Source organism: Balaenoptera acutorostrata, chromosome 7 (genome assembly GCF_949987535.1).
Source record: "Balaenoptera acutorostrata chromosome 7, mBalAcu1.1, whole genome shotgun sequence".
Classification (NCBI taxonomy): domain Eukaryota; kingdom Metazoa; phylum Chordata; class Mammalia; order Artiodactyla; family Balaenopteridae; genus Balaenoptera; species Balaenoptera acutorostrata.
The window spans coordinates 104,549,236-104,563,899 of record NC_080070.1 but is presented as its reverse complement, the minus strand read 5'-3'; the positions used below and the strand labels follow the sequence as shown (position 1 = coordinate 104,563,899).

The 14,664-nt window shown below is 39.2% G+C and overlaps 1 protein-coding gene across 3 annotated transcripts in view; it reads right to left on the bottom strand.

Annotated features, from left to right (window-relative positions):
* Nucleotides 1-318: 318 nt before the first annotated feature.
* RALA (RAS like proto-oncogene A) overlaps nt 319-14,664 on the bottom strand; it is a 72,699-nt gene continuing 58,353 nt past the window's right edge. For all 3 annotated transcript variants that reach the window (XM_057550457.1, XM_007187740.3, XM_007187743.3), the window contains one exon: nt 319-2,289. In XM_057550457.1, coding sequence (XP_057406440.1) covers nt 2,167-2,289 — 123 coding nt within the window. In that variant the 3' untranslated portion in view covers nt 319-2,166. The remainder of the gene's footprint in view (nt 2,290-14,664) is intronic.

The window sequence follows — 14,664 nt, the reverse complement described above, 5'->3', positions numbered from 1 at the left end:
TATAAAGCTGCCACCTACCCACTCTGGAGTGGAGTAGTATTCTAAAAGTAGTGTTGTATACATTTGTGACTTTCGCGACAGCAGAAGAGAGTGTCTTCCGTGCAATTCTGCACGTGGGGCTCCTGCATTTCTGAGCCTTGATTAAACCTGAGCAATGATGATCCTGACTGAGGAAATCTGGCACAGAATTCTTCTCACACAGAAGTCCCTCAACTAATGGCTCAGAAGATTTAGTTGTAGTCAAGTCTCTGGTAAGGATGCCCAGGTTGATAAATCTGAATTTTACATGTTATATTGTAAACATCAAGTAACACCACAAACATTTAAAAAAAGAAAGTTTATTGGTCTTTAAATGGCTCAAATTGCAAATAAACCAGTCGGGTAGTGGCATCAGCCTAAGACATGTGATGCATCTTTGTCATTTGGCTTCATAGCACCTCAGTACCCAGGAGAGGAAAGGTCTCAAAGCAAAGTCACAATGTTAGTGGTTAGGACCCCTGGTTAAATGGGACTGCAGCAAGTACACACGGAGATCGCTGGGCCCACGGGGCCGCGCTTACATTGGTAACTTTAATTCTGCACATGGCACAGCCTATGAAAAATATGAAAGATGTACATCTCAAACCCTTGAAGGACAAATATTTAATATGACAAGCCGGATGTAATATCTAAAGAGTTCAGTTCCTAAATAGCCTATTTTTGTTAACTTTACGTACACATCTGTCACCTGGAATGCCTGAACACATCTTTGACTTGCTGAAATTAGGACTGAGCAAAAAGAAAGAAAAAAACTTTGTTGAATCAAACTGTCCTAGTCCCATTACAAAGCAAAGAAAAATCTGACAGCGGTAAGTTTCCCACTGAAATTATGGCCCTCCAGCGGGCAGGCCATACAGGGGGGGACACAGCCTGCTGTTTGGTGCCAGACATGTTTTCTGCACTATCCTCGGGTTTGGTCTGGTTGTTCGATGTTAACTTCAGGAAAACGTAGAAACAGGGTTCTTCCTTACGAACACAGCCTACAAATAATCCCACTAACTCCCGTACAAACTGTAACCTCAGGAATACAAATGTAGAAGTTGACAGATGGCGAGCACGACTCTTCCGAAGTGTTCTAGTGCAAAACGCGTTAGCGCTGTCCACGCTTTTCCTGTGCCCTGCTCCACGGAGATCAGAATCTTAACACAAGCTCACCACTTGCAGAAAGGGATTTCCAGGGACCAGCATCTTAAAGAAAGAGGGTTCACGGAGACGTAACTGGTACTGAATGCTCATGGTCTAAAATTATCTTACAAGCAGACCCTGGTCCTTCATTTTAAACTACCTTACACTGAATAAAGAGCAGTCGAGAAGCTCTGGAACCTCACTGGCAAGAACCAGAGTACGGCACACGGCTTAAATGGGGACAGACGCCTACCAGTAATTTCTTGAGAATCTTCTATACAAAAGTTGTCCTCCGTCCCGACACATATTCTCTCACCAGGACACGTGGGCAGTGGGCCCACGGCAGAGCGAGGACACACCCAGAATGATGTAAGTGGGTATCTTTAGGTTTCTAAATTAAGGCATATTAAAAAATTTCCATGTACAAGTTTACACCACTTTTCTAAGTTAATCACCGGGTAGTTAATGCGGGTTCACAGATGAATTACTCTCAATTGAACTATATGCAACAATCATGCCAGTAACTTTTTCTTCTATATTTTGCATAACGATGGTTAAAAAAAAGTGGTACAGTTTAACTATCATGTTCACAATTGTCATTTGTCAAGGCAGTAGAAGACCAAGACATTTTAAAATGATATAAAATTTAAGCTTTATAATAAACCAGAGGAAGTAGCCTTTCCTCCCATTGCCCACCCCCATCTCACCTCTTGATAGTTCAAGAAAGACTGCCAGCAAAACACAAGTGCCCACGCTACATTCAGGACTGTGATACATGTAGGCAATTATGAAATAAGTTGAACTTTGCTTCTTGATGAAGCCACATTAATTTCTTTTTTAAGTGAATTTGACTTTCAGTGCAGTTCCAATTCATGCTTTTAGAGAGATACATAACAATTTCCAAAATGTTAAAGTAATTTCAGTCAATTGAGCCTTCAGTGGCAAAGCTTATAAATTATATTTCTTAGTATGGTCAAGATAAGAAAGGAGTTTGGGCTTTGATTATAAAATGCAGCATCTTTCTCTTATTCTCTTGGCTAAACTTTTCCTCTTCTTTTTCCCATTCTTTTCTTTGCTGTCTTCCATCTTTCTGGCTCGAATTTCCCTCATTAAATCAAAAAATACCTAGAAAGAAGAAAATAGGATAAATAAACCAAGTAGATCATATGTGCCTGGAATTTCTCTGAATCACAACAGTAAACCTTGGGAATGTTATATGAATATTTAGGAGCTCTTGTTTGGGGAGTACAGAGAGAGGAAAGCACCTAAGTAAAGCCTGCTTCTCCAAGTATATTGAGAAAATGGGAAAAATGAATTTGGTAAAATGTGTTTACATAATATAACGTAATCTTTCCATCTGAAATTTCAAGATAAAAATGAAAAAAGCACTACAAGTGAGGCTAGCTCCAAAGATACAAAACTCAATGGATTACACTTGAGTAATTTATAATTAGTAAATGTATTTTATCAATTAAATTTTAAAGTAAAATTTACATTTAATAACCTGGTTTTCTTCAGCCCTGTTTTAAAAAACAGCTGTGGAAAATGACTGCTTCCTTTATCGTTGTGATACCAGGCACTAGAAAACAATTTTGTCTGTTGCACTATATTTGAGGATTTATCAATTCTTGTTTGATGTCTAGAAATTGGCAAATAATGGGAGATATTAGCATAATAATTTAAAAATTACTACTGTAACAATTCAAAAGTTCAATATCAATAACAAATGTCTGAGTACACACTGAGAAGGGCCTAGAAGGATGTGGACTCACACTGTACACAAATAGTCATGAGTGTGTGGATGATGAGTGGATGAATAACTTCTATGGGTCACACTTTTGCATTCTGGATTAAAAAAATGATTACTTCTAGAATAAAACTTGGTAAGACTAAAAACAAACAAATTCAAGAAAACTGAAATCATATCAAGCATCTTTTCTGACCACAATGCTTAGAAATCAACTACAAGAAAAAAACTGTATAAAATAACAGAAACACGTGGAGGCTAAACAATATGCTACTAAAACAACCAATGGATCACTGAAGAAATCAAAGAGGAAAGCAAAAAATACCTAAAGACAAATAAAACGAAAGCATGTAGCAATAACAAAATATATCTTATATACAAAATATAGAAAAATCTCAACCTAATCTTACACTTAAAGCAACTAGAGAAAGAAAAACAAACAAAACCCAGTTAGTAGAAGGAAAGAAATCATAAAGATCAGAGCAGAAATAAATAGAAACAAAAAACAACAACAGAAAAGATCAATGAAACTAAAAGCTGGTTCTTTGAAAAGATAAACAAAATTGATAAACCTTTAGCCAGACTCATCAGGAAAAAGAGGGAGAGGGTTCAAATCAATAAAATTCGAGATGAAAAAGGAGAAGTTACAACTGATACCACAGAAATACAAAGGATTGTAAGAGACTACTACAAGCAACTATATGCCAGTAAAATGGACAACCTAGAAAAAATGGACAAATGCCTAGAAAGGTACAATCTCCCAAGACTGAACCAGGAAGAAACAGAAAATATGAACAGACCACTCACAAGTACTGAAATTGAAACTGTGATGAAAAAACTCCCCACAAAAAAGTACAGGACCAGATGGCTTCACAGGCAAATTCTATCCAACATTTAGAGAAGAGTTAACACCTATCCTTCTGAAAGCATTCCAAAAAGTTGCAGAGGAAGGAACACTCCCAAACTCATTCTATGAGGCCATCATCACCCTGATATCAAAACCAGACAAAGATACCACCAAAAAAATTACAGGCCAATATCACTGATGAACATAGATGAAAAAATCCTCAACAAAATACTCAGCAAACTAAATCCAACAATACCTTAAAAAGGATCATATATCATAATCAAGTGGGATTTATCCCAGGGATGCAACGATTCTACAATATCTGCAAATCAATCAGTGTGATACACCATATTAACAAACTAAAGAATAAAAACCATATGATCATCTCAATAGATGAATCTGATCAAAAGCTTTGTCTGCAACACCGATTTATGATAAAAACTCTCCAGAAAGTGGGCCTAGAGGGAACATACCTCAACATAATAAAAGTGGTATATGACAAACCCACAGCTAACATCATACTCAATGGTGAAAAGCTGAAAGCATTTCCTCTAAGATCAGGAATGAGACAAGGATACCCACTCTTGCCATTTTTTTTCAACATAGTTTTGGAAGTCCTAGCCACAGCAATCAGAGAAAAAGAAAGGGAATCCAAATTGGAAAAGAAGAAGTATCATTGTTTGCAGATGACATGATACTACACCTAGAAGATCCTAAAGATGCTACAGAAAATTACTAGAGCTCATCAGTGTTCAGTAAAGTTGCAGGATACAAAATTAATACACAGAAATCTGCTGCACTTTCTGCAATTTCTATACACTAACAACGACAAATCAGAAAGAGAAATTAAAGAAACCCATTTACCATCACGTCAAAAAGAATAAAATACCTAGGAATAAACCTAAGTAGGCAAAAGACCACAACTGTAAGAGGCTGATGAACGAAATCAAAGAGGACACAAACAGATGGAAAGATATCATTTTTCTTGGATTGGAAGCATCAATATTATCAAAATGACTATACTACCCAAGGCAACCTACAGATTCAATGCAACCTCTATCAAATTACCAAGGGCATTTTTCACAGAACTAGAACAAAAAATCTTAGGGCTTCCCTGGTGGCGCAGTGGTTGAGAATCTGCCTGCCAATGCAGGGGACACGGGTTCGAGCCCTGGTCCGGGAAGATCCCACATGCCGTGGAGCAAACTAGGCCCGTGAGCCACAGTTGCTGAGCCTGCGCGTCTGGAGCCTGTGCTCCGCAACAAGAGAGGCCGCGACAGTGAGAGGCCCGCGCACCGCGATGAAGAGTGGCCCCCACTTGCCCCAACTGGAGAAAGCCCTCGCACAGAAACAAAGACCCAACACAGCCATAAATAAATAAATAAATAAATAAAAATTAAAAAAAAAAAAATCTTAAAATCTGTACGGAGACACAAAAGACCCCGAATTGCCAAAGCAATCGTGAGGAAGAAAAATGGAGCTGGAGGAATCACACTCCCTGACTTCAGACTATACTACAAAGCTACAGTAATCAAAACAGTATAGTACTGGCACAAAAACAGAAATATAGATCAATGGAACAGGATAGAAAGCCCAGAAATAAACCCACACACCTATGGTCAATTAATCTATGACAAAGAAGGCAAGACTATACAATTAAGAAAAGACAGTCTCTTCAATAAATGGTGAAACTGGACAGCTACATGTAAAAGAAAGCAATTAAAACATTCTTTATCACCATACACAAAAATAAACTCAAAATGGATTAAAGACCTAACTGCAAGACCGGATACTATACAACTCCTAGAGGAAAACCTAGGCAGAACACTCTGACTTAAATCGCAGCATTATCTTTTTCCATCCATCTCCTAGAGTAATGGAAATAAAAACAAAAATAAATAAATGGGGCCTGATTAAACTTAAAAGCTTTTGCACAGCGAAAGAAACCATAAACACAATAAAAGACAACCCACAGAATGGGAGAAAATAATTGCAAACCATGTGACCAACGGAATTAATCTCTAAAATTTACAAACAGCTCATGTGACTCAATATCAAAAAAACAACCCAATGAAAAAATGGGCAGAAGATCTAAATACACATTTCTCCAAAGAAGACATACAGATGGCTAAAAAGCACATGAAAAGATGCTCAACATTGCTAATTATTAGAGAAATGGAAATCAAAACTACATTGAGGTATCACCTCACACCAGTCAGAATGGCCATCATCAAAAAATCTACAAACAACAAATGCTAGAGAGGGTGTGGAGATAGGGAACTCTCCTACACTGTTGGTGGGAATGTAAATTGGTGCAGCCACTATGGAGAACAGTATGGTGGTTCCTTAAGAAACTACAAATAGAGGTACCATATGATCCAGCAATCCCACTCCTGGGCATATATCCAGAGAAAAACATGGTTCAAAAGGATACATGCACCCCAATGTTCACTGCAGCACTGTTTACAATACCCAAGACATGGAAGCAACCTAAATGTCCATCAGCAGATGAATGGATAAAGATTTGGTACATGACAATGGAATATTACTCAGCCATTAAGAAGAATGAAATAGTGCCATTTGCAGCAACATGCATGGACCTGGAGATTATTATACTAAGTCAGACAGGGAAAGACAAATATCATATGATATAGCTTAATGTGGAATCTAAAAAAATGATACAAATGAACTTATTTGCAAAAGAAACAGACTCACAGACTTAGAGGATGAACTTATGGTTACCAGTGGGGAAGGGTGGGGAGAGGGATAGATTGGGAGTTTGGGATTGACATGTACACACTGCTACATTTAAAACAGATAACCAACAAGGACCTCTGTATAGCACAGGGAACTCTGCTCAATACTCTATGATAAGCTAAATGGGAAAGGAATTGGAAAAAGAATAGATGCATGCATATGTATAACTAAATCACTTTGCTGTACACCTGACACTAACACAACATAATCAACTGTACTCCAATATAAAATAAAAATTAAAAGAAAAAAGAAAACAAGGACTATCAGACTAATGGGTTGAGTTAAATGGATGCAGGACCAACAGGAAAGGACACGGATAATTAAAGAAGGGGAAGACTGAGCATAAAAGCTCAGAAAGAATGCAATGTACTGAAACACGTGGGTGACAGTTCAAACCCCGTGAATTCTTGCCCCACTTTCTGCAGCTTGATGGCCTGGAGACTGGGGATTTTGGAACACCTCTGCTTCAAGTCCACAGCTGACCAGCCGGGGCAGGAAGCCTCCAAACTAACTACGTGTGATTAGCAGAAAACTCCCAGTACTGCTTTCTGATGTGAATACATCACTGCAGAATGAATATTAGAAGATGGAATTTCTAATTTTAGATGAGTATCTGCAATAAACTGCAAACGAATCCCTATTGGAAACCACCAAGGTCATCTTAACTAGCAAACCCAATGGGAAACTTTTAAACTTTACATCAGCTAACTTAATGAATTAAGGTAAAGGAGGCCTTGTTTCAACTGCCAAGTGGAAGGAAATAAGTAATCAGGAGTAAGAATGAAGAATTGGTTTTGATAAACTCAGACAAATGATAATCTCAAAAGTACAGAGCTTCTTCCAACTGTTTAAAAATACACTTTCAAAATTTCTTCTCGCCCTCATTTCCTCCCACCCTCTTTCCTCCTGTCCCCTTCTTTCCCTTCCCCCCATTCCCCCCCGCCCGGCATGTACAGAATTTGACTCTTCTAATTCCAGAGTAGAGATCACAGGAAATCCCTGTTCTCACGTAAATGAAAGTGAAACAAAACTAGACAGACACAGACTCAAAATGCTTAGCTCAGAATACTTACAGTTGAAAAAACATATAAAAATTATTAGAAATGACAAACATCTCTCTTAAAGCATCACAGGCCGTTAGCTTTAATTGTAAACCTTTGCCTTCACCAGTTTCTTTATTTTAAGTACTTAACAGCCGCTAGTTCACAACACAGACAATACTAAATTTTCAAAAGGACTAAAGATCTACTATAAAGGCCAACACAAAAAGGAAGCAAAAATTTTACGTTAAGTGTTTTGTTTTTTACTTTTATTTTTGGCTGTGTTGGGTCTTCGTTGCTTGCACGGGCTTTCTCTAGTTGCAGTGAGCAGGGGCTACTCTTTGTTGCAGTGCGCGGGCTTCTCATGTTGCGGAGCGTGAGCTCTAGGCGCGCAAGCTTCAATAGTTGTGGCACGTGGGCTCAGTAGTTGTGGCTCACAGTCTCTAGAGTGCAGGCTCAGTAGTTGTGGTGCACGGGCTTAGTTGCTCCGCGGCATGTGGGATCTTCCCGGGCCAGGGCTCGAACCCGTGTCCCCTGCATTGGCAGGCGGCTTCTTAACCACTGCATCACCAGGGAAGCCCTAGGTAAGTGTTTTTTAAGTTTAGGATGGGAGAGCTTTTCTAATGAAGCCACAGAACCCAGAAGTCTCAAAGGAAAAACACTGACAAATTTGACAACGTAATCTTCAATGTTTTTTCCATGGCAAAAGGTAAAAATCAGCAAGTTAAAAGACATGGTATGGGGACTTGCCTGGTGGCACGGTGGTTAAGAATCCGCCTACCAATGCAGGAGACACGGGTTCGAGCCCTGGTCCAGGAAGATCCCACATGCCACAGGGCAACTAAGCCCGTGCGCCACAACTACTGAGCCTGCGCTCTAGAGCCTACGAGCCACAACTACTGAGCCCACGCTCCACAACAAGAGAAGCCACTGCAGTGAGAAGCCTGCGTACCACAACGAACAGTGGCCCCCGCTCGCTGCAACTAGAGAAAGCCCACGTGCAGCTACACAGACCCAACGCAGCCTAAATAAATAAATAAATAAGACATGGTATGGAGCAAATCAATCAGTGTGATACACCACATCAACAAATTGAATAAAAACCATATGACCATCTCAATAGATGCAGAAAAAACTTTTGATAAAATTCAGCACCCATTTATGATAAAAACTCTCCAGGAACTGGGCACAGAGGGAACATACCTCAGCATAATAAAGGCTGTATATGACAAACCCACAGCTAATATCATACTCAACGGTGAAAAGCTGAAAGCGTTTTCTCTAAGATCAGGAACAAGACAAGGATGTCCCCTCTCACCACTTGTATTCGACATAGTTTTGGAAGTCCTAGCCATGGCAATCAGACAAGAAGGAGAAAAGGGATCCACATAGGAAAAGAAGAATTAAACTGTCATTATTTGCAGATGACATGCTACTATACATAGAAAATCCTGAAGATGTTACCAGAAAACTACAAGAGCTCATCAGTGAATTCGGTAAAGTTGCAGGATACAAAATTAATACACAGAAATCTGTTGCATGTCTATACACTAACAACGAAAGATCAGAAAGAGAAATTAAAGAAACAATCCCATTTACCATCGCATCAAAAAGAATAAAATACCTAGGAATACAACTACCTAAGGAGGCAAAAAGACCTGTACTCCAAAAACTATAAGATGCTGATAAAAGAAACTGAAGACAACACAAACAGATGTAAAGATATAATGAGTTTTTGGCTCAGAAGAATCAATATTGTCAAAATGACTACACTACCCAAGGCAATCTACAGATTCAGTTCAATCTCTATCAAATTACCAATGGCATTTTTCACGGAACTAGAACAAAAAATTTTTAAATTTGTATGGAAACACAAAAGACCCTGATAGTCAAAGCAATCTTGAGGAAGAAAAATGAAACTGGAGGAATCAGGCTTCCTGACTTCAGACTATACTACAAAACTTCAGTAATCAAAACAGAAATATAGATCAATGAAACAGGATAGAAAGCCCAGAGATAAATTGACCATAGGTGCGTGGGTTTATCTACAACAAAGGAGGCAAGACTATACGATGGAGAAAAGACAGTCTCTTCAATAAGTGGTGCTGGGAAAACTGGGCAGCTACATGTAAAAGAATACAATTAGAACATTCTTTATCACCATACACAAAAATAAACTCAAAATTGATTAAAGATCTAAATGTAAGACTGGATACTATACAACTCCTAGAGGAAAACCTAGACAGAACACTCTTTGACATAAATTGCAGCAATATCTTTTTGGATCTGTCTCCTAGAGTAATGGAAATAAAAACAAAAATAAACAAATGGGACCTAATTAAACTCAAAAACTTTTGCACAGCAAAGGAAACCATAAGCAAAATGAAAAGACAACCCACAGAATGGGAGAAAATAACTGCAAACCATGTGACCAACAGGGGATTAATCTCTAAAATTTACAAACAGCTCATGTGACTCAGTATCAAAAACAAACAACCCAATGAAAAAACGGGCAGAAGATCTAAATACACATTTCTCCAAAGAAGACATACAGACGGCCAATGGGCACATGAAAAGATGCTCAACACCGCTAATTATTAGAGAAATGCAAATCAAAACTACAATGAGGTATCACCTCACACCAGTCAGAATGGCCATCATCAAAAAGTCTACAAACAATAAATGCTGGAGAGGGTGTGGAGAAAAGGGAACCCTCCTGCACTGTTGGTGGGAATATAAATTGGTGCAGCTACTATGGAGAAGAGTATGGAGGTTCCTTAAGAAACTAAAAACAGAGTTACCATATGATCCTGTAATCCCACTCCTGGGTACATATCTGGAGAAAACCATAATTCAAAAAGGTATGTGCACCCCAATGTTCACTGCAGCACCATTTACAACAGCCAAGTCATGGAGGCAACCTAAATGTACATTGACAGACGAATGGATAAAGAAGATGTGATATGTATGTGCACACACACACACACAGAGGAATATTACTCAGCCATAAAAAAGAATGAAAGAATGCCATGTGCAGCAACATGGATGGACCTAGAGATTATCATACTAAGTGAAGTAAGCCAGACAGAGAAACATAAATATCATATAATATCACTTCTATGTGGAATCTAAAAAAAAAAAGAAAGATACAAATGAACTTATTTCCAAAAAAGAAAGAGACTCACAGACATAGAAAACAAACTTATGGTTACCAAAGGGGAAGGGGTGACAGACAGATAAATTAGGAGATTGGGATTAACATATACACACTACTATACATAAAATAGATAAGCGGGAACAGTGCTCAGAGCTTTCTGAGATGCTCTATGCAGTTATAATCCTCAAATTTGGCTCGAATAAAAATTTCTATTTCTTTTTTAGGAAAAAAAAAAAGACAACTAACAAGGACCTACTGTATAGCACAGCAAACTATACTCAATATTTTGGAATAACCCATAAGGGAGAAGAATCTGGAAAAGAATATACATGTGTATAACTGAATCATTCTGCTGTACACCTGAAACTAACATGATATTGTAAATCAACTATACATTAAAAAAAAAAAAGATAAAAAAAGATATGGTATGCATTAGGAGACACTGTCCACAATGGATATAGTGGACAAAGGGTTAATGTCCTTAATATAAAGCAGGCTTATGAATCAAAAAGATAAACCCCCCATTAGATCAATGGGCGGGAGAAAGTAATTTCAGCGTTCCCAGAAGATCTACAAACGGCCAATGAATCAACTGCAAGATGCCCAGCCTCAGTAGTAATCAGGAAACACAAAAGAAATGATTTCCCCATCTTGTTGGCGACATTTAAAGGCTCCTTTAATTGGTACTGACGAGTAGTGGGGAAAGGGTTTCCTCACACTCTGTTGGTGGGAGTGTAAGGCAGCCTCTCTGGAGGGTGACTTGTCATTAAAATTTAAAATGCACCCTTGCTTTTAGTCTTGTGTGTGTGCACGTGCACACAGTTCACTGTAGTATGTTTGTAATAGCACTGAAGACAATCTAAATGTCACTGATAGGCTTTTTTCATAATTCAGCCATTTTCCTAACTATGGAACATTTTGTAGATTTTAAAAAGAATGTGGTACGTCTATATGCAATGACATGGAAAGAACTACAAGATCTATTTGTTGTGAAATTTAAAAAGCAAACCACAGAAATACACTATACACACACATATACACACACACAAATCCTATTTATACAGGTGGAAAACAAGCAAATACAAATTTTCCCTTAGATTCTTTTTTTTTTCCCCCTTAGATTCTGTATGCCTACAGGTAAAGGAGGTGAGTGGAATCTGGGTGGAATGACAGACTCACTTTTCCTCCGTATCACGAATTTTTCTTTATACAATGAGCATACGTTCATGTATTACTTGTATAAAGAAAAAAATTTAAAATATTTTCAAAAACAAGACACTACATTTCTAACAAAATTCTTTCCCCAACATAAAATTGGCTCTCTTGACGTAATAAATCATACTTTCGTTTTGACATCTACTTGCCTAATTTCTTTCCATTTCCCCCAAGATGTTCCTTAAAATTAAGAGCAACCTTGGAGTTGCGATTTAAAGAGCCAGAGCATTGAGCTAGAAGGGTACTACAGGGCCATCAAGTGACCTGGCACCCAGTAAGGACCCAAGCAGCTTTCCCAGATGGTCCTCTAGCCTCTGAGTGATTCCTCTGTGACAGGCCAGGCCTCAGCTCAACAATTCTGATGGTCATGAAGCTTTTTCACAGGGTAGTTTTAAAATCTGCTTCTTTGAAACTTCTACCCAGTGGTCTATCTGGAATCCTGATAAGGATAAGGCATGGGCGTTTAAAGTCTTGTGGGAGCTAGTATTTGTTTTCTGTGACAACACAAGATACCTCTCAATTTAATAGAAGGAGACAATGTTAACACTTAATCCTGGAAAATCTGATCAGACTTCTTGTAGTGGATGACACACAACATGGGAGATGCCACAGGTATTCCAACCATTGTTTTAAGTAAAATAGAGAGGGAAGAACATTGGCTCCAGAGCCGGCCACAGCCAGAGCCAGCAGATGCCACTACAGCGGCGACATGGTGAGCTTGAGCCAGGTGTGTAATCTCTCCACACCTCCGTTTCCTCATCTAAAAAGGCGCCATGAGAGGAGTATCTATGCTTCATAGGGTTAAAGATAAAACAGTGAGAGCTCGCCACAGTGCCTGGCTCTTGCAAGCACTGAAGAGTATTCGCTCTTATAACTATGTATTACATCATTGCCTCAGCAAACAAACCCAAAAAACAAAAAACAAATATAATCCAAACGTAACCAAATTTAAGAAACTGAAGAGTTGCTGCAAGTTACTTTTCCTTAGCCACTGAGGTACTTTATCTGGTAGCCACTCTTCAGGACACAGCAGTGAAAAATGCATCTGTCTGTGACTTAGTTCTCTGGTGGCAACCACAGGTACTAGAATCTTACATATTCCCCTGATACATACATACATGTGTGCTTGTGTGTGTCTGAGTGTGTTTCAAACACAGATGGCAGCAAACTACAGACACTGTTCTGTACTTTGCTTTTTCATTTACTGATGTTGAAGATCATTCCATATCAGCACATCTAGCTCTACCTTCATTTCTTTTCAACAGCTGTACGGTATTCCATTATATGGACGCACCATAATTTAAAGCAGTCTGTTACTGGACACTTGGATATTTCCCGTCTTTTGCTTCTACAAATAATGCTTCAATGACTATTGCTGAACATACACTTATGCATGGGTGTATAATTTTATCCGTATAATAAATTTTTAGAACTTGAATTGTTGGGGTCATAATTTTGATAGATAATTGCCAAACTGCCCTTCCATGAACATATGAGAGTTCCTCTTTTTCCCATACTCCTGTCAACAGTATTATTATCAACCTTCTTGCTTTTTTCCAACTGACAGGTAAATATGTCATTATATTTTAAAATTGCACTTCCTTTTTTATAAGTAAGACTCATAAGCCTCTTTGCAAGTTTAAACGCGATTTGCATTTCTTTTCTGTGACAGGGCTATCTGTTTTTCAACCATTATTTCCCCATTGGGTTGTTGGTCTTTTTCTTACTGTCTGGTGGTATCTCTGATAAGGCACACTACCGTATTTTCCCAGGGCCTCTGATGCCAGCAGGTGACACTACAGGACTGCTTCAAGCCTCAGAGCTTGGACAGTTATTGCTCCCCACTCCCCTTAGATCACGAAGGTTTGTTCTATAACCTGCTCAAGACATCAAACAGGAGGAAACAAAGTATACATATGCTATGACAATCTTCATTGGTGCCTTTCAAAACCCCAAACATGCTGAACCTTAAACTATATTTCATTAGTACTTTAAAAAACATTTGCCATAACTTTAGAGGAAACTGGTCTACTCAGTAGAAATCTTATAGCAATTCGTACAGATGTCTTGGACTTACAGGAATCTGACCGTGTGACTAAAAAGAAATCAATCAGTTTAAGACAGTAATAACACTGTCTTAAAACCTACAGTAAACAAGCAGAAAGAATCTCTAAATGTTTAACGTCATGATTTCCGGATCAGGGTTGCGAATCTACAGGCACAGCAGACCAGCTCACAAGCACCTGCGGCCACCTAGGGCAGTTACTCCAAGTGTGCCGCGCCGCCCCGTCTGCACACCCAGGAGCCAGCTAGACAGGCAGATTCTCAGGTCTCACCCCAGACCAAGCGAATCAAAATCTCTGGGGAAGACCCAGGAATCTGTGTTTATCAGGCTCTATAGGCAATCCTCCTGCACGTTAGTTTTTGAGAGGCACGCGGTAGAGCCTAGATACGCAGGGGCCGAAAGGGCCCCGCCTGGAGGGCTCTCAGAACCTGTGCTGCCCCAGTGCAACCGGCAGGCTTCCTAAATACTGATGATGGCGTCCCGCAGCAGGATGAAAGGCACCTGGGAAGGCTTCTAGGAACGAGGTAAGGGTGTTCTTCACCTGGTCTCCAGGAAGGGCCAATCTGAACACAGTGTGAAGATGAGGGGAGAGGGCACAGGAGCTCCCCTTCCACTTGGGGGAGAACAGAGGCTGAGGGTGGGGAAGGCAGCTGTGCTGACAGATTTCAAAAT